The 20,462-nt window shown below is 44.9% G+C and overlaps 1 protein-coding gene across 1 annotated transcript in view; it reads right to left on the reverse strand.

Moving 5' to 3' along the window:
- LOC147426803 (uric acid degradation bifunctional protein TTL-like) overlaps nucleotides 1-20,462 on the reverse strand; it is a 46,755-nt gene that overhangs the window by 18,463 nt on the left and 7,830 nt on the right. Inside the window, exons 2-4 of the mRNA XM_086497804.1 lie at nucleotides 14,359-14,447; nucleotides 14,121-14,178; nucleotides 13,540-13,641 (exon numbers count right to left, since the gene is read on the reverse strand). Coding sequence (XP_086353930.1) covers nucleotides 13,540-13,641; nucleotides 14,121-14,178; nucleotides 14,359-14,447 — 249 coding nt within the window. The remainder of the gene's footprint in view (nucleotides 1-13,539; nucleotides 13,642-14,120; nucleotides 14,179-14,358; nucleotides 14,448-20,462) is intronic.

The following is a 20,462-nucleotide window of genomic DNA, read 5'->3' on the forward strand; positions in this document are numbered from 1 at the left end:
AAAGAGCTTTTGGCAGTTATCCATGCTCTTACTCAGTGGCGGCATTACCTACTCAGAGCGGATTTTACTGTCTTTACAGACCATCAGAGTTTGCGCTACTTCTTGTCACAGAAGCAGCTTTCGGAAAAGCAGATGCGGTGGGCGAACATCTTGTCACAGTTTCACTTCCAGATTGTCCATGTGCAGGGACAGAAGAATGTGGTGGCAAATGCTTTGTCTCGGAAACCGTTGGTTCTGGCTGTTTCCGCGATACATCATAGGAGCTTCGAGGATATGGTCGATCAGTATGCCACAGATACAGATTTTGCAGATATTTTCACACGAATACGGGATGGGGAGACAGTAGCTGGATACTCCCTTCGGGAAGGCTACTTGATGAAAAAGACTATGTTGTGCGTTACACAGCCGTTGAGGGATAAGGTTATGACTGAATGCCACTGTCCACCTTTTACGGGTCACCGCGGCATTGCTACCACCATGAAGGGGGTAGAGAGATACTTCTTTTGGCCGTGACTCAAAAAGGACGTGGAAGAGTTGTGCGCAGTATGCCAGAAGGTCAAGTTTGACAGGCATAAGGCACAGGGATTGTTACACCCTTTACCCATACCCACCCGCCCCTTGGAAAGCATTGCAATGGATTTCATTTTTTATCTCCCAAGAACACAGAATGATCACGATGATTTTCCGATTACATGGCACGTCTGAGACGATTGTCTCCGACAGAGACCCCAGATTTATGAGTTTGTTTTGGAAGGCAAGTTGGGAGAACATTGGCACGCAGTTGCAGTTCTTGTCATCGTTTCACTTGCAGACTGACGGGCAATTTGAGATTGCCAATTCAGTGATTTTAGATTTATTGAAGTCTTGTATCTCGGATCAGAAGACTCAATGGGAAAAGAACTTACCTTTGGTGGAATTTGCCTACAATAACACAATACACTCTTCGACGGGGAAGACGCCATGTGAGATTGTTGAAAGTGCTGCGAAGGTTCCATCCTTCCTGAGCACGAAAGATTAGATATTTGAAGCGGATGAATATTCGCGAGATTTGGATACGGCTTTTGCCAAGGTTCGCGAGACTTTGCAGGAGTCTCAAGAACGACAGAAAAAGGCAACGGATCGCCATCGTCGCGACTCGAAATTGAAGGAGGATGATTGGGTGCTCTTACTTTTGAGAAGGCACGCCTACGAAAGAAAAAGGGAAAGGAGAGGCTTTTTCCAAAGCTTAGTATGCGATACTACGGACCTTTCTAGATTACTGAAAAGATAAATGATGTCTCCTTCCGATTGAAACTGCCAGATACTTGGAGGATTCAAAATGCATTGCATTTGAGTCTCTTGAAACCTGTTAAGGGTGATGTGCCTGATGATGGGGAGCCTGATGAGCAACCCGAAGTGGAAGAAAACGAGGAGATCCTTGTTCCTAAACAGATTTTGGCACATAACGATACGAAGAAAGGTAAAGTCCGAAGGCGGTTCTTGGTTAAGTTCAAGAACTTTCCTGCATTTGATGCGAAGTAGATGGAGGAGGAGGACCTAGCAGATACTCCTTGGATTGTGAAACTTTACCTCGATGTTTTGGTTTAGCATAGTCTACTCCAAACGGAACCCAGAAACTCAGCTTGGCCGAAGATATGGTGCAATGGGATGCACAAGAGGGGAGTTACTCCGCTCCTTTGTCAACAGATGCCTCGATTTTGATACTAAAGTCACTGATGTCTCTTTGAGCTTCAGGGATACTGAGAGCTGACAGTATTCTACTGGATGACTTTATGAAATGGAATTCCTGATTATGATACTGATTTGTTCTTGACTTCTTGTGAGTGCACGAACTGATAGACGAAATGACTGCAGCATTTTGGTCTACTTGATCTCGAATAGACATGGTTGCAATAGGGGTTAGTCAATCGGACATCGATGAGGTCTCGATTGGACCTAGATGTGATTGCTAGCTACATTGCCGATAAATCATGGTCTAAGATCCGAATGAATGTTGAATGTCATGTGATGTCCTGTGATGTCTGGTGATGTCCTGTGATGTTGTGTGATGTGACTGTCGATTTTGTACATGTGCTAGATGTGTGTTCCTAGTACGTAGGTACTAACAGTCAGTGTCTGCTAAGACGGTTTATGGCTTTTGTCGGTTTTGCAGGCATAATCGCGGTCATTTACAATGCTTTCAAGAGGGGGGTATGTCACAAAGTGATGACGTGGCAGACAGCAGAAAACCTAATTTTTGCAAGAAACCCTAAAATTCCTGCAAACCTTAATTTTTGCCAAAAACCCTAATTTCCGGAAATCACGGAGGTTTTCATTTCATCTCTCTCTCTCTCTCTCTCTCTCTCTCTCTCTCTCTCTCTCTCTCTCTCTCTCTCTCTCTCTCTCTCTCTCTCTCTCTCTTCAAGTTTAGTTTGTTGCAGTTTTTGTTCATGTGTTGTTATTGATTTCTCACTTGGGTGTCCAAGCCTGTTACACTAATGACTCCAGTATGGTGCTGCACAAATCTCGCCAAAACATGTTGCAGCCCCAAGCCGTACAGCTCTCCGAAGACAACATCCTCTGATAACTCCCCGACTAACTCCCCACAAAGCTGGACCGTACCAATAACAACAGCCTAGGCTATACTAAAATGCTGAATCCATCCCAAGAAAAGAGCCACATTGAACTTGCGTATAAATTTTCAAAGTAAAAGTATTAAGGACAAGTCGATGACAACATACAAATATTAAACTCAGTAGGACAAGAGCCCCTTGAGGAGAGACCCCTCGACCATCCACCATCCACCACGCCTCTCAATCACGGAGAATCCAAAAACAGGAGAAGTAACCAGCAAAACAAGCAGCTAATAGGCATGCAAGCAGAACACACACTCACCCATAACACATGCAAAACACCAACAACCAGACAATCCACCAACATATATACAAGCAGCAAACAAACAAACAAAACAACGAGTTCTCAGTAGAGGGAAGAAGGGGGGGTTGACGGGGGGGGGGTGGGGTGTCACAAAGTGATGACGTGGCGGACAGCAGAAACCCTAATTTCTGCCAGAAACCCTAAAATTCCTGCAAACCCTAATTTTTGCCAAAAACCCTAAATTCCGGAAATCGCGGAGGCGGATTATTAAAAAAAAAAAAAAAAAAAAAAAAAAAATTTGGGAAATGATGAGCGACGCGAATTTTGCTTTTGCTTTTTTTTTTATAAAAAAAAAGAGAAAAGACTCTCTAAGAGAGAGAGAGAACTTATGCTTTTGATTTTAAAAGCTTTTGGGGCTCTGCTTTTGGGCATCCCTTGTAACCTTTAAAATTAGTGGTGAGGGCCTCACTTCTCAGGGCATCTGGACGCAGAGTCTGAGAGTGAAACCCTAACCGCTCTCTTGTACTTTGATGATTGATTAATACAAAAAGAAATACCGAAAGGGGTGCCAGTCTTTGGGGCCAATATCTCTAGGCACGGAACTCCGCCGGGCCAGTGCAAATCTATTGTGATCTGTGAATTGTTTTGAAGTGGTTATTTGGTGCTGTCGCGGTTGATTCTTGACTTGGAGTGTCCAAGTTTGTTACAGTGGTATCAGAGCACGGCCGATTTCTCTTCTACGGGAAATACGATCCCCGAATTTTTTTTTCCGCGGCACCTATGGCTTCAGGCAATGATCAGTCGACTCCCTCTGCATCTGGAGATGCGGACTGGGATCACAACGAAGATTCAGACAGAGAGTATGGCCCGCCTCGGCCTACTCAGGCGGAGCAAACAGAGATGGAGCGTCGTCAATTGATTGGCGATGCAACAAAGATGATGCTCAATTTTGCCAAGGACCCGAAGATGGCAAAATATATGAACCAGACCTCTTTGAAAGAGCTACAGACGGAGTGGCAGAGAACCACAACACCACTCCCGAAACCCGCTCTCAAGAAACCTTCTACCTCCAAGATATATACGGAGAAGGAACTGGAGAACGTGGTTGATGCACGGATTGCTCAGCTTTTCGGCGTGCAAAAGAAAGGCAAAAAGCACGGCAAAAAGCAGAACAAAGGTACTGACTTCCCGGGATATTTGGGTCGTCAGTCGACATTCGACAAAGCAAAGAAACGGAAGAAGCGTGTTCGATTTGAAGGAGTACCCAGTTCTTCTTCTTCTTCTTCTGACAGTTCTTCTAGCTCCTCGGATTAGAGCGAAGAAGACAGAAAAAAAGCAAAAAGTGAAGCAAGACACAAAGCTTTGGAACGGGCAAGAAAAAGGCAAAGAAGGCTACATCTCGCCCAGAGACTGACAGTTGTCTTGAGGACTCGTCTACAGACAGCTCAGATTCCGATGACGGAAAGTTTTTTGCGAACAAGAAGAATTTTTACAAAGCCAACCAGTATGACTTTCTCGAAGATAACAGCAAGAAAGTCCGAGAGTTTAAGGAAGGTGGCCACTCGATCAAGTTTGATACTTTTCAGGATACTCAGATGCTTCGAAGGCTTTGTCTCTTATACAGCAGTTTGACATCGCTTTCGCGGGAGGACGCTATTCAGAGCACTCCAAGATTCGGAGAGCTGCCTCTTACTCTGAGGGGAATGCTCCTACTTGGTGGTCCACGCTTCTATTAAGCAAGACTGTGCCAGTTACATGGCTGAAATTCAAGAGGCTTTTTATTTCTTCTTGGTTGACTCAAGAGTTTGAGCGAGATATACGAGCTGCTTGGAACCATCTCCGGATGACCAAGAGCGATACAGTGAATTCTTATTGTGAAAGATTCTGGAGCTCTTTTCTACCCGCCTCTTCATTCAAGACGATCTCATTCAGAGAACAGATTGAGCGGTTTACCTTGGGTCTACCTACAGAGATCCGAGATCACTGCTTGGAACAGAAGTCAGCTTCTATTCAGGAGTTGATGAGTCATGCGAAGCGGGGCTTTGCCATTCACTCTGGCAGTCTGACCTACCCCACAGATGAGGCCATGACACAACGAGCCGAACAGACTTCTGGGAATGAAAGTAGAATGAAAAAGAGCAACCCAGAGAAAAAAAAAGGATGCACGACCCAAGCTTACTCCTGAGGAGAGAGCTCGCTTCATCAGAGAGGGGAAGTGCTTTGGATGCGGGAAACATGGACATATTTCCGCAAAGTGCCCTGATAAGGCACAGAAAGAACAGAATGATAAAGACGACGACAGGTCTGAGAGTTCGAGAGCAGCTGAGGAATGTGGCAGAAAAGGCAGATAGAAAAGCAGAACTGGTACAACATGGCGTGGGACTTGCACCGAATCAAATGAATGAAAGTACAAACTTTGCCGTTTTTTTTTTTGGGGCAAAGTGAAGGATCAGGAAGCTCTTTTGAAGGAGCCAAGGCCAACTTCGTTTCACTTGGAATTGGCGGCTCGATTTGGAACTGCGCCCGACAGACTGACGCCACAGGCGGAGGTAGTTCGACTGGCACCCGGATGGGATGTTGCCATTACACCGAGCATTGACAAACTTCGTTTGCAATGACAGGGGTGTTCAGGGCACGTGAGTGACGTTCTACTCGGGAACCCTTGGTACCACAAGAACTACGCCGTGGTTGACTACCGGGCCGAGAAAGCGACTTTGATAAATGAAGGGCTTAGAGATTGTACTTGATGAACTTCAGTTTTCTTACTCATTCTTTTGGGAGAACTGAACGATGGATAAGGGTTGAATATGTTTTGACCTGAAGAAAAGAACGCCAAGATTTTTTTTCTCCACGCTCATGCCGATTGCTTTTGAGAGGGCCTGAAGATCATACCATTGATCTGATATCTGGAAGCACGCAACCGAATCGGCCACCTTATCGTGTGAGCCGAGTACAGAATGAAAAGATTATGAACTCAGTGAAAGACCTCTTGGAAAAGGGTCTTGTCCAGCTTAGTACTTCACCGTATTGCTCTCCAGTGTTGTTGGTTTTGAAGAAAGACAGATCTTGGAGAATGTGCATCGATTATAGCACTCTCAACGAAATCACCATCAAGAACAGATTTCCGATTCCTAGGATCGATGATATACTCGACAGGTTACAGGGATCCTCGTGCTTTAGCAGGATTGACTTGAAGAGTGGATATCATCAGATCAGGATAGCACCAGGAGATGTCTACAAGACAGCTTTTCGGACGACTTTTGGGTTATTTGAGTTTTTGATGATGCCTTTTGGCTTAACCAATGCTCCTGCGACATTTAACCGGATGATGGACAGGATTTTTCGAGAGTACAGGCTATTTGTTGGCACTTTCTTTGACGACATCATTGTTTTCTCCAAGAATGAGGCAGAACACAGAGATCATCTGCTTCAAGTCTTTCAGGCATTACGAGATCACACATTAGTGATTAATGCTAAGAAAAGTGAATTTTTCCTACCGGAGATACATTTTTTAGGACACATTGTGTCAACAGCAGGAGTGCAAATGAACCCGGCCAAGATAGAGACTATCCGTGATTGGCCCGATTTGAGGAATGTCCATGAAGCTAGAAGCTTCTTGGGACTGTGTTCGTACTACAGGTGGTTCATACGAAAGTTTGCAGAGGTTGCTTCCCCTTTGCATACCTAGACACAGAAAGGAGTACCTTTTTCGTGGGGACCCACAGAGGTGACTGCCTTTCGGACATTGAAAGAGAAATTGACTACGGGACCTATTTTGACTTTGCCGGACTTGCAGAAGTCATTTGAAGTATTTTGTGATGCTTGTGGTCGTAGTTTGGGTACGGTCTTGATGCAAGAAGGCCATGTCATAGCTTACGAGAGCCGTTTGTTCTCTAGGCCGGAGATGACAGCACAGATCTATGGGAAAGAGCTTTTGGCGGTTATCCACGCTCTTACTCAGTGGCGGCATTACCTACTCGGAGCGGATTTCATTGTCTTTACAGACCATCAGAGTTTGCGCTACTTCTTGTCACAGAAGCAGCTTTCAGAAAAGCAGATGCGGTGGGCGAACATCTTGTCATAGTTTCACTTCCAGATTGTCCATGTGCAGGGACAGAAGAATGTGGTGGCAGATGCTTTGTCTCGGAAACCGTTGGTTCTGGCTATTTCCGCGATACATCATAGGAGCTTCGAGGATATGGTCGATCAGTGTGCCACAGATACAGATTTTGCAGATATTTTCACACGGATACGGGATGGGGAGACAGTAGCTGGATACTCCCTTCGGGAAGGCTACTTGATGAAAAAGACTATGTTGTGCGTTACACAGCCGTTGAGGGAAAAGGTTATGACTGATTGCCACTGTCCACCTTTTACGGGTCACCGCAGCATTGCTACCACCATGAAAGGGGTAGAGAGAGATTTCTTTTGGCGGAGACTGAAGAAGGATGTGGAAGAGTTTGTGCGCAGTTGCTTGGTATGCTAGAAGGTCAAGTTTGACAGGCATAAGGCACAGGGATTGTTACAGCCTTTACCCATACCCACCCGCCCCTGGCAAAATATTGAAATGGATTTCATTTTTTTTTATCTCCCGAGAATACAGAATGATCACGATGATTTTCCGATTACATGGCACGTCTGAGACGATTCTCTTCGACATAGACCCCAGATTTATGAGTTGGTTTTGGAAGGCAATTTGGGAGAACATTGGGACGCGGTTGCAGTTCTCGTCATCGTTCCACTTGCAGACTGACGGGCAATTTGAGATTGCCAATTCAGTGATTTTAGATTTATTGAAGTCTTGTATCTCGCATCAGAAGACTCAATGGGAAAAGAACTTACCTTTGGTGGAATTTGCCTACAATAACACGATACACTCTTCGACGGGGAAGACGCCATGAGAGATTGTTGAAACTGCTGTGAAGGTTCCATCCTTCCTGAGCACGAAAGATTAGAAATTTGAAGCGGATGAATATTCGCGAGATTTGGATACGGCTTTTGCCAAGGTTCGCGAGACTTTACAGAAGTCTCAAGAACGACAGAAAAAGGCAGCGGATCGCCATCGTCGCGACTGGAAACTGAAGGAGGATGATTGGGTGCTCTTACTTTTGAGAAGGCACGCCTAAGAAAGAAAAAGGGAAAGGAGAGGCTTTTTCCAAAGCTTAGTATGTGATACTACGGACCTTTCCAGATTACTGACAAGATAAATGATGTCTCCTTCCGATTGGAACTGCCAGATACTTGGAGGATTCATAATGCATTGCATGTGAGTCTCTTGAACCCTGTTAAGGGTGATGTGCCTGATGATGGGGAGCCTGATGAGCAACCCGAAGTGGAAGAAAACGAGGAGATCCTTGTTCCTGAACAGATTTTGGCACATAATGATACGAAGAAAGGTAAAGTCCGAAGGCGGTTCTTGGTTAAGTTCAAGAACTTTCCTGCATTTGATGCGAAGTGGATGGAGGAGGAGGACCTAGCAGATACTCCTCGGATTGTGAAACTTTACCTCGATGTTTTGGTTTAGCATAGTCTACTCCAAACGGAACCCAGAAACTCAGCTTGGCCGAAGATCTGGTGCAGTGGGATGCACAAGAGGGGAGTCGCTCCACTCCTTTGTCAACAGATGCCTCGATTTTGATACTAAAGTCACTGATGTCTCTTTGAGCTTCAGGGATACTGAGAGCTGACAGTATTCTGCTGGATGACTTTATGAAATGGAATTCCTGATTATGATACTGATTTGTTCTTGACTTCTTGTGAGTGCAGGAACTGATAGCCGAAATGACTGCAGCATTTTGGTCTGATTGATCTCGAATAGACATGGTTGCAATAGGGGTTAGTCAATCGGACATCGATGAGGTCCCGATTGGACCTAGATGTGATTGCTAGCTACATTGCCGATAAATCATGGTCTAAGATCCGAATGAATGTTGAATGTCATGTGATGTCCTGTGATGTCTGGTGATGTCCTGTGATGTCGTGTGATGTGACTGTCGATTTTGTACATGTGCTAGATGTGTGTTCCTAGTACGTAGGTACTAACAGTCAGTGTCTGCTAAGACGGTTTATGGCTTTTGTCGGTTTTGCAGGCGTAATCGCGGTCGATTACAATGCTTTCAAGAGGGGGGTATGTCACAAAGTGATGACGTGGCGGACAGCAGAAACCCTAATTTCTGCCAGAAACCCTAAAATTCCTGCAAACCCTAATTTTTGCCAAAAACCCTAAATTCCGGAAATCGCGGAGGCGGATTATTATTATAAAAAAAAAAAAAAAATTATTTTTTTTTGGGAAAATGATGAGCGACGCGAATTTTGCTTTTGCTTTTTTTTTTATAAAAAAAAAAGAGAAAAGACTCTCTAAGAGAGAGAGAGAACTGATGCTTTTGATTTTAAAAGCTTTTGGGGCTCTGCTTTTGGGCATCCCTTGTAACCTTTAAATTAGTGGTGAGGGCCTCACTTCTTAGAGCATCTGGACGCAGAGTCTGAGAGTGAAACCCTAACCGCTCTCTTGTACTTTGATGATTGATTAATACAAAAAGAAATACCGAAAGGGGCGCCAGTCTTTGGGGCCAATATCTCTAGGCACGGAACTCCGCCGGGCCAGTGCAAATCTATTGTGATCTGTGAATTGTTTTGAAGTGGTTATTTGGTGCTGTCGCGGTTGATTCTTGACTTGGAGTGTCCAAGTTTGTTACATGGGGGGGGGTGTGGTAGGCCTCATGGAGACCGCCTCCAAGAATGCAAGGCTCCTCTCTCTTCAGGGGGACACTTCATGCTGGTATGCATAGATGACATCATGGTTTTAGATGCATGGCTTCACCATGGACAGGCTGCCCCCTTTCCAGTACTTTCTTTAGACACCCTCGATGTCTCTTACACAGGTGGAGATTACTAGACTCATTCATCAGGACCTGATCCAATTGGATACCAAGAGGACATGGATAGAGCCGCCACAGAAGTTGGGCACGAAGATTTCTTTGTATAGAGAGCATCTTCTCCACCTCACAGGAGATGGGTTTGTGATTCGACCCAGCTACATGGATACACATGTCTCATGGTTTGCGGTGTGACGTTGGTCAGATACGCACATCCTCACATTTGTTGGAGATTGATACTAGCAGATTCAGAGGGATACCAACAAACAACAGGATATGCCGTTTATGCCAGCTAGAGCCAGAGACAGAGCTACATTACATATGTCATTGCATAGTGTACTATGAGATTCGAGGCCGTTTCCACTGCTTATTCAAAGAGGGTTTCGGTCCTTTCTCTAGGGCCATGAGTTATGAGGATCAGAGATGTCTTGGGCAATATCTACTTAAGTTACATAGATATAGAGACAATTTACTAGGGAGAGCTAGAGAGAGACAGCAGAGATGGATTACAGATTTCTTTTCACTAGATATGGGACAGCCAAAGGAGCAGCCATCACTGCAGAGCTCCGCCCACACTCATTCGACCACTACCGGCGCTCTCATCGACCGAGCAGTGGAGCTACACAGCTCCAGACGGCCACGATTGAGGAGAGGGGCTACGCAGCATCGACGGAGACTACAGCAGAGGATTCGAGCCATTCTCTCTCGACATCCAGAAGGCAGATGAGGATGGATTCTAGTAGTAGTAGTATGTTGTTCTAGTCTTTTTGTACCCATACATGGTATCAAATTCACAATTTTGTAAAAGTTTGGTCTCATAGGTCATTTTGGCTTTTTGAAGACGTTAATATAACATTTCATTTCATTTCTCTCTCTCTCTCTCTCTCTCTCTCTCTCTCTCTCTCTCTCGGGAGGAGAGGAGAGGAGAGGAGCTACACAATTTCGAAGGAGACTATGGCAAAGGATTCAAGCCATACTCTTGCGTCGTCCAAAGTGCAGATGAAGATGGATCTCTTTTCCCCTCCCATATTGTCTTCACATTGTAATGCTTAGTTTAGGATCCCCCAGTATTTATATTTTGTTATCCTAGTTTAATTTATTTTGTTAATCTGACTTTGTATCAGATACACCGCATTGTAACTTTCTGGTCTCATAGGTCACTTTGGCCTTTTGAAGACGTTAATATAACATTTCATTTCATTTCTCAGATATGGCTGCGTTAATACTCTGGGATCCATGAGGATGCTATTATGGTAGTACTATGTGAACACACTTAAGGACCGCCGGGACACTTCTTTCCCATGTTTTCTTCCCCCGGCTTGTATATACACCTATCAATCTAGGGCAAGCCTTATCTTTGTATTAGCACACTCAATAATACTACTTCTTGTGTTGACCTTCTCCTTCATCTTCTCCATCTTTGTGTGCATTCCTGCAACCGTATTTCCAACATTTGTATCAAAGCATGCTTTCGACATGCAGGGCAACGTCGCAAGCACCCTTCAAGCTCATGTTCTCCGAATTGAGGTGATTTTGGTGACCATTTGCAAGGCAACATAACCTTCGAAACAAAACTTTGATCTTGGGATCGTCAAAATTTTGATCCAATCTCATTTTAACCTCCGTTTCCACTACTGACAGTATTGTGCATGCAATTTTGTCCTTTTGTACACGTTTTCCAATAGTGTTTTCTCTATATAGGCAACTTTTGCAACAATACATAATGCACGATGTCCTTGTTTACGAAGTGCATGAGGCTATCACCTTTTTGCAAGGAAATTCTTGACACTGGTAGATCACGTTGGTGATGCATGAAGGGTTGGTGATGCATGAAGGGCAAGGAATGTGTCTTTCAAAAGATTACTATGAGTTAATATGTGTTAGCATGGGCCCTTTCAAGTTTTGGGTGATTTAGCTTACATGCCAAAGCTACCAGAAGGTTGGACGCTACATAATGCATTTCGTGTGAGCCACCTTAGGCCTTTTGTGGGTGATAAACCAAAAGATATCTCAGTCGAGGAACAACCAGAAGTAGACAAAATCTTAAAACCTGAACAGAATTTGGCACATAAGGAAATGAAAGTCGAAGGAGAAGTTGTTTGACGCTATTTGGTCAAATTCAAGTACTATCCACCAATGGATGTAAAGTGGATGTAAGAGGTTGAGTTAGCAGTCACCTCATGTATTGCAACTTTATCTAGAGACTTTCAACTTGGAACCTACAATGGCTTTGGTCCAATCAAGCTTTGTAGAGCAAGGATCTAAAACATTGTTGTATGCTCAAGCAGGGGGAAGTGGTGGTGCCTCTACTTCTCATGTTCAAGCAATTTCAATGCCCTAGAAGTCAGTATTGCTAGACAATGTTGAGAATATAAAGTGGCTTCTCTAAGAGTGCACAAGTGAGGAAGCACCCGTGTGTGTGTGTGTGTGTGCGTGTGCGTGGGCGTGGGCGTGGGCGACTGTGTGTGTGTGTGTGTGACGAGCTGCTCCTCTGTCGCCTGTATCCTGCGCGTTGTTGCAGTTCTCTGCGCCTGTGCCTGCCCCAGCAGGGTGTGTGTGTGTGTGTGTGTGTGTGTGTGTGTGTGTGTGTGTGTGTGTGTGTGTGTGTGTGTGTGTGTGTGTGTGTGTGTGTGTGTGTGTGTGTGTGTGTGTGTGTGTGTGTGTGTGCGCGTGCGCGCGCCCGCGTGTGCGTGTGCGTGTGTGTGCGCGTGTGTGTGTTCGCGTGCATAGAGCTGGGTCGCGAACTGCCCGTGCCTGCAAACCCTAGCGCAAGGACTTCTGCGCGCTGTCCCTCAGACTTGCTGCATGTTCGACTGCAACACGCTCTGTCCTGCAATCCCTAGCGCAACAGAGGGTGTGTAACCTCAGTGGCGTGTTGAGTGTGTGGGCAAGCCTTTAGCACCTTGCCCATGCTCATTCGAACCTCTGTCCTCTGTATAGCTCAGGGCGAGCACTAAGAGAACAAAAACTTCTATAGCTTCAAAGACAATTAAAATGAAACGAGGCACACAAGGAGTCGAAACGATCAGCCTCTCTCTCAAAGTTTCTCTTTATTTACGGAAGACTTGTACGAGAAACAAACACTGGACATCCATACCAATGAAAGTGAAAACAACATTGAAAGCAAGTGAATGTCGATGGCCAACACTCTCTTCCATTTTCTCAAAGTTGTCTCCAACTTTCATGATTGGGGAATGGTCCTTGGACGATGAGTTTGGTCTCTGGATCAATGATGCCCAAACCACCCTCTGCCCAGGCATAGTCACAGTGCACCACACAAGACAGGGCCATGTTCACTCGTGTCCCATCGAAACCTCCCAAAAGGAAGTTCCGGATAAGTCGCCTCACCAAAGCGAGAACCCCCGAGGGGAGCACCGAACAGGAAGCAATGTACCGAGCAGAGCACTTCATTTGCCATCAACCCTCCACCAGGCAAATAACAAATTAAAGATAGTCAATGGTGGGGCTTGCGGCGGACGGACTGCATAGCTAAAGTGAGCTGTGCTCAGAGGAGACATTTAAACCAATATAGATTTGAAGGCAGATGATACAACCAATTGGTCAACTTACAGCTTATTTTGGTGATGCACAACCCCTAGGATATTCATGAATAGAAAACATGGGTCAGTGCTGCTCATAAAAGTCCACATTAATCACCATGCAGATTATGATTTTTTTAAAAGAGAAAACGGCAGCTTTGACTCAAATATACATTGACTCCAACGAAGGATCTTGCAAATAAGAACCTATTCCTGAAAGGCACTAGCAATGTTGTCCGAAAATGATAGCTGAGCCAATTTTACCATACTTGCAAATTTGCTAAAATTTCCGCGCTTGATTTTCCGGAGGCACATATTAGATATCTGAAGCCAAACTTTTCTTCATACTTCTGATTCCACTCACTAAGCTCCTGGTGCAGAAAACCACAAAGCAGAGAATTAAAAGATGTAAAGCAACAGGATTTGATTTTTTCTGCTTGAACAAAAAGGCCTGTACAAACACTGACAATTGCAGGACACAAGCACCCTTGCAAGGATCTGACCGTGACCTTAAATAGCTTGAAAAGTAACTTGAAGAAGGAAAAATGTGTTTTCCTCAAATATAGAAGCCCATTACAAAGAACGGACTTCTCAATACTATGCTCGCAAATACATTCCTTCACTAGTTACTTAAACAAACTGGACAAAACCAGTAACATCTCAGAGCAGCTAGGCCAGTTTCTCAACTTGAAAATCCTGCATCGTGAGCACCATCTTGTTGCTAGTTTCATTCCAGACTGTGCTCATTTTAACAAGACCATGCCAGCATCACTTACAAGCACGAGTCTTCCAAGTTAAACATCACGTTAGACTGTATGAAAAATTTATTGACCAGCTTCCATAACCTCACCCGCATGACTGTCACATTGGCCGTCTCAACTGCAACTGACTGCTCCACTTTACTCCAGCTGTAACAGATAACTGAAAAAGGACTTAGTGAAGAGTGTCAAGATTCAAGAATGCAGACATGGCCAAATCAAAACAGCAATCAAGGGGTGGTGTAAAGTTAAATGTTTATGCAATCCTCTGACAAATGGCAAATGCATGAAAGGCTCTACTATGAATGGCTAAGGTATAAGATGCTTCACTGTGCAGATGGTGCCCCTTTTTTCAGAGCCTCTAGATCGCCTATTCGAGGATGGGCAGTAAAAGCCTCTAGCCAACCAGGAACATCCACCTGCATGAAGTTTCAAAACAAGAATCAAATATTGCTTCGGTTGGAGAAATACAGAGTGCATGCCTGTTTCAGATCAAAACGCAAACCTACGCCTTCGATTACAGATTCAAAAGTATTATTTTTCTTCACGGGGCGATATATGCATAATGGCGAGTCATATAACTTTCATAGATTTACACATGATTCCTTAATATGTCAGATCTATGTGGTCCAAGACAAGAACTAAATGTCCTATTTTTTGCATGCATCTTTCTTTCACACAAAGTCTTCATAGAGGGTATACCAAGCTTCTCACTAAGACTTTGCTTTCCGCCACTTGAATCGTCATCGTCACAATCTCCACTCAATTTTGGCATCCTTGGGGAATCATCATATTTTCTTTCCCTTTTCTTGAGACATTTGATAAATTTGCAAGACATGTTCACAACCGACCATTCCGTGGATTCTTAGCATGACTTGTATTGGGTGACCCTTGTGATCCACTCAAAATCCATAACTACACACTTGCATTATCTCCAGCCACATTCTCCTTTATATCATCCCCAAATTCATCTTTTAAATCAACATAACATCTCCTAATTCATCAACAATATATTTTTGAAGGCATGCTAAGAAGAACACAAAAAAAGATGTATCACGCTTTCAAGAAAAGTCTAATATAGGATGGATCACTTACAGATATACTTTTTTTTCCCCCTTAACTAAGACACCTACTCAAAAATGTATTATTTTATCTTCTACTAGGACTAGAAGCTACCATACTATCTAGCCCAATCTGCAAATATAAAAACATTCAACCGCATTAGAGTAGCCAAGAGAGCTAAGTACTCATAAAAATCAATTCAAGGGAATGCCTTTTATACCTTCAAGGTCAGAAAAGTTTGAACTTAACAAAGGCTAAAACATGTGCAAGAAACACAAAAGCAAGGCACAAAAGAAAACAGATAATGCAGAACTACGAAACCGCCTTTTTTATTTATAAACTTTGAAAAATCAATATTTACTATATAGCATATTTAAAAGAAAAAATGCCATATTTATTTATTTATTCAAGGCTTGTCCTCGAAAGGGTGCGTCTTTTGCCCAATGGCTACACCTCTTCATCGAATGGTTGCACCCTTACACCGAAAGGTCATGTCTCTACAGCGACTGGTCATAGCTAATGGTCAAAGGATGTAACTCTTAATCTAGAGTCATGTCTCTACATCAACAGACATGCCTCTTCATATGTGTCTTTTCATCTCCTATATAAAGGATGCTTAATATACAATTCAATCAAATCAATTCAATTCAGCGTGTTCTCATCTCTTGAGTCTCAGTTTAATCTTAATTATGAAGTTTTAGTCTTAAATCTAGAATTAGCACCACTAATCCATACAATGGTATCAAAGCAAAAGAAATCCTAGCCGTGGGTTGCCGACGCTTGTCGTGCCCTTCATCCTCTCCGTCTCACTATACCCAACCTTTCCCACCTGTTGTTGTTGGAAGCAGAAGAGCGATGGTGTGCACCCAAGTACCTCCCGTAATGCAGTAGCCTCATCCACCCATACAAGCACCCGTTCCCAAGTGGTGACCCTTTGCCAAGAGAAGCATGCGCCAACAGGTGTGCCTCTCCAGTATCGATGGAACCCTCAGTGTGGTATCCCTTCTACATATGCACTTTTTTGCATTCGTGCCTCTTCTAAAAGTACCCATCAGCTAGCACTTGTACTTCGGTTGATGATAGCGAGTCTACGTGCTGCCTTTTCACATGCTGATTCTGCGTACCTTTCTCAACATCACACCCTTTGGAGTAGCACCCTATTATCAAAGGTGCAGCGGAAAAGGGTGAATCGGGTGATCTAGTCTACAACCACGAGCAAACCTCCTCTCAGGACCGGGCAGCCAACGGATCTCGGATCTATCGCGATAGATCTCCTCGTACTCGTGGACCGCCCACCATACGGGCACAGGAACAACTTGCAGGCAATAGCACCTCGTGTAGGGTGTCTAGACGGAAAGAGAGGGGAGCACTAGCAAGAGAAAGAGGGATCGCTGAGAGAAAACGCGAGAGAGAGAGAGAGAGAATGCTAGAGAGAGAAAGTGGTGCACAACAAAATGCTAGCACAACTGGAAACGCTAGAGAGACAGTGTGTGTCCAAATGCTCGATCTCTGCACTGAACGACGCGCCAAAAGTACAAGGGAGGGTCTGCATATATAGGGCAATTGGGAATTTTCCCTCCCTGCCTGGAAAACCCCACGATCCTAAAACTAGCTAAAAATGCTAATAAATATGTGAACTCACTAAAAGTGTGCATGTCAGGTGCAGCTGAAGAGAATAAGGATTTGCTTCGATCTAGTACTCCGCACACAAACACAAGGAACAGTTTACTTCACTTGAAAAACTGAACTCGACTGAAAGAAAGAGAGACGAGAGAGAGAAAAGAGACGACAGAAGGATGTCGGTTCTCAGCCCTCAAGGGCCCTCTTGCTCTGTTGCCAGAGCAAGTAGTTTCTTTATTCTTGCACAATGCTACTACAATGATGCTGAAGCTAATGGGTATTGATGCTACTAATGTTGAAGGGTATTGATGCTACTGAGGCACTGAAGCTTGAAGGGGTCTTTGTCGAAGACAAAGCTGTCGACGAAAGCTAATGGGTATTGATGCTACTAATGTTGAAGGGTACTGATGCTACTGAGGTACTGAAGCTTGAAGGGGTCTTTGTCGAAGACAAAGCTGTCAACGACGGGTTCTATGTCGAAGACGGTGATCAACGAGTACTGCTAGTCTATGTCGACGACGATGATGTCAACGACGACGATGGTGACTGTAACGATGACGACAATGGTGTCGTCGTCAAGTCCGGGACTGCGATGACGATGGCGAAGGTGTCGTCATCAAGATAGGGATCTGCGAGGACGATGATGATGTCGAGGACGACGATGGTGTCGAGGACGACGACGTCAAGGCTGAAAACTGAAAACTCTAGATGCACTGCTGGGGATCTGCTACTGCAGCGATACTGCGGCCTGGATCTGCAACCGCTTCGCCGGGCTAGGGCTGAAATCTGAAAACGCTGGCTGATCTGGCTGAATTTTGAAAACGCTAAATTGATCTGGTACTAAATGAGGTATCTGGCGAGGATCTGCGACCGCATTCTCGCAAGGCTAAGGCTGAAAACTGAAAACGCTGGGCTGTCTGCTGAAAACTGAAAACGCCAGGCTGATCTGGGTCTTCTTCTTCTTGAGAAAAACGCTAGGGCTCCTGTTGAGGTGTTGCGTAACTGCTGGGTGCATGCCTCTTTGTGTCCCTACTTCTTCTGCTTCTATTGAGTGACCACTGGGTTTCTTTTATAATTCCTTAGCAATTTGCCCTACCTACTTTTCCAACAAAAGTCACTTATTAATAAATAAGTGAAAAATGTGTACTTTGGCAAAAAGGGTTCAATGCTCTGAAAAATGCTCATGCTAACTGACTGTGCAAGAGAAGGTATGCAACTGTGACCAGCTTGGGCATGCACGTCCTGCTAGAGGCTCACAAAGTGCCACGCTGAGTCCTAAGCTAGACTATGACTCATGCTAAACCATGGTAGAAGCGTGTCCACGTGGCACAAGTGAATTGCGCACGTGACAGTGCACTTGGTTTTGCATTTTAAATGTTGAATCGCCCAATGCTGAGTTGTGAAATTAATATGCAGAAACCTAACACACATATTTAGTAGCACAACTGCAAAAGACTCAAGACTCTGACCTCGAGAAACCCTGCGAATGGGGGTCCCGCCTCATGCAAGCCTACCGGGCGGCAACACCGAGAAAGGTACATCTACCTCAAATACGGCCGGGCACAGCCACAAAACAGTCCCCCACTCCCTAATCCGCTCCTGGGAGATACTGGAGCCACCACCAATCTGATCTCTAACACCCCCTCTCAGCTCTCGGACGGGAAACAAGTCCAAGGAAGCTTGCATGACAGGATAATGTAGCATGTGGAAGGGGATTGGTGAAGATATCAACAGGGTTATCTGGCGTCAAAATGTACTGTAGCCGAATAGAGCCATTCTTAGTCTTCTGGTATATATCTCTATATGCTTGGTCCGGGCATAAAACATTGGATTCCCGAACAACCCTTTACTCTGCCTCTGTGGAAGATAAGGAAATTGTAGGTTGTTTCCTACTGCTCCATGAAACTGTTCCTGAGCCAAAAGAAAACGTGTAACCTGTAGTCAACCGTCGTCCATCTGGATCTCCACCCCAATCTGAATCACTCCATCCTTGTAGAGGATCTTGGAGTCTGTATCTCCAGCCGCATAGTGAATGCCTAATAACTTGGTCGCCTTTAAATACCGCAGAGTTCGAAGAGCCTACTCCAAATGTGACTTGGCGGGTCTCTGCATAAAAGAACCGAGAAGTCTCACCAAGAAACTGACATCAAACCGGGTGTTGAGAACCCAAGTAAGAGAACCAACCAATTTTTGATACTTTGTAGCATCTGCTACATCTAAGGGGTCATATTGTGACAACTTCTGGTTGGGATCCATACGGGTTGAGATAGGTTTATACTCGGTCATACCAAATGCTTCCAACAACTCTTGGATATAGCGCTCCTAAGAGAGAAAGATGTCCCCCCTCTATCTGCCATATATCCAATCCAAGAAAGTAGTGAAGCAAGTCTGATCTATTCTCTCAAACTCCTTAGCAAAGGTCTCCGTAGTACTGCGGATGTGCTCAACATGGCTACCTGTAACCACAAGATCGTCCATATAGAGGATAACAAGTGTCACCAATCCTCCCTCACGGTAAATGTATAAATCTGTGTGACCAAATCGGTGAAAGGTGTTGTAGGAAGAAAGACTCTTATCTTCTGGTACCACACTCAAGGGGCTTGCTTCAGGCCATAGAGAGGCTTTAGCAACCTACAAACCATGTCTCTGAAATCTGGATCCTAGAACCATAGAGGTTGCTCCACATACACCTCCTCCTCTAAGTCACCATTAAGAAAAGCTAAAACAATATCTATCTGGAAAAACGGCCACCCAAAAAGGCAGCAAGGCCAAAAATTATCCAAATGGTCACCATCCTTGAAAGTGTAAAGCTCTCGTCATAGTCCACACCTTGTCTCTGAGAGAAGCCCTTGGCAACGAGCCTTGCATTGTGCTTGTCCAAAGAACCATCAAATTTGTACTTGTCTTGTAGAACCATTTGACACCAATCACCTTCCGCTTGGCAAGCCACGGAACCAACTCCCAAGATCCTTCCATTAGTTAAGAAAAACTGCCCATGGGGCTACAAACCACCTCTACTAGAGAGGGCTACATCAAAAGCATGGGGAAACTCTCCCAGTGAGTAAACAAAATGTATGCAATGAAACTAAATCACAAAATGGAAAGAGCCACACAGGTGGCCGGTAGTGCCATCTAGGCACACCCTTGACCGTGGCGTAGAAGAGCCCTAGGCGCCAAAGTCGTAGGAAAGCCTCTATGTGCTCCCCTATGCGGTCGGAGCTGCCCTAAAGTCTCTCGAACTGACCCTTGAGAGTATGGATCAACTCCATCCTAAAGTCACGAACAGTCTCCGCCGGTGGGACAAGGCAAGCCACGAAGATGCGGAAGCAACAGGCCCGCCAAATGAACCAAAGTGTCAAGCCACAGACGAGCTCCCAACACACCTCTCTCTCATTACACCACTTCTGGGGGGTAAGCTCTGTAGCAAGCTGAAGTGTAGGTCGACCCCCCTCGATCACTATCATCCTGCCGGTGGAGGATAGCTCAAACTGGAGCACAGGGCCAGTGAGGGTGGACCATGTAGCAACACCCCAAGTATACTTTCACGCTGTGGAAAGAGCTGGCATCAACCGAAGAACCCGAAGCCAAACCTGTTGTGCCATGGGGAAGTCCCACAGAAAGTGACACTGACTCTCCAAAGGATGGTCACAAGCTGCACAGGCTGCCGAAAGGCCAGTATGTACCAGCCAGCTCCCCACTGCTGTAGCTCTGTGTGCAACTAGCCATTGAAACAAAGTGACTCACCTCGGTTG

The sequence above is a fragment of the Adiantum capillus-veneris genome, chromosome 24, assembly GCF_014529385.1.
Source record: "Adiantum capillus-veneris isolate H3 chromosome 24, ASM1452938v2, whole genome shotgun sequence".
Classification (NCBI taxonomy): Eukaryota; Viridiplantae; Streptophyta; class Polypodiopsida; order Polypodiales; family Pteridaceae; genus Adiantum; species Adiantum capillus-veneris.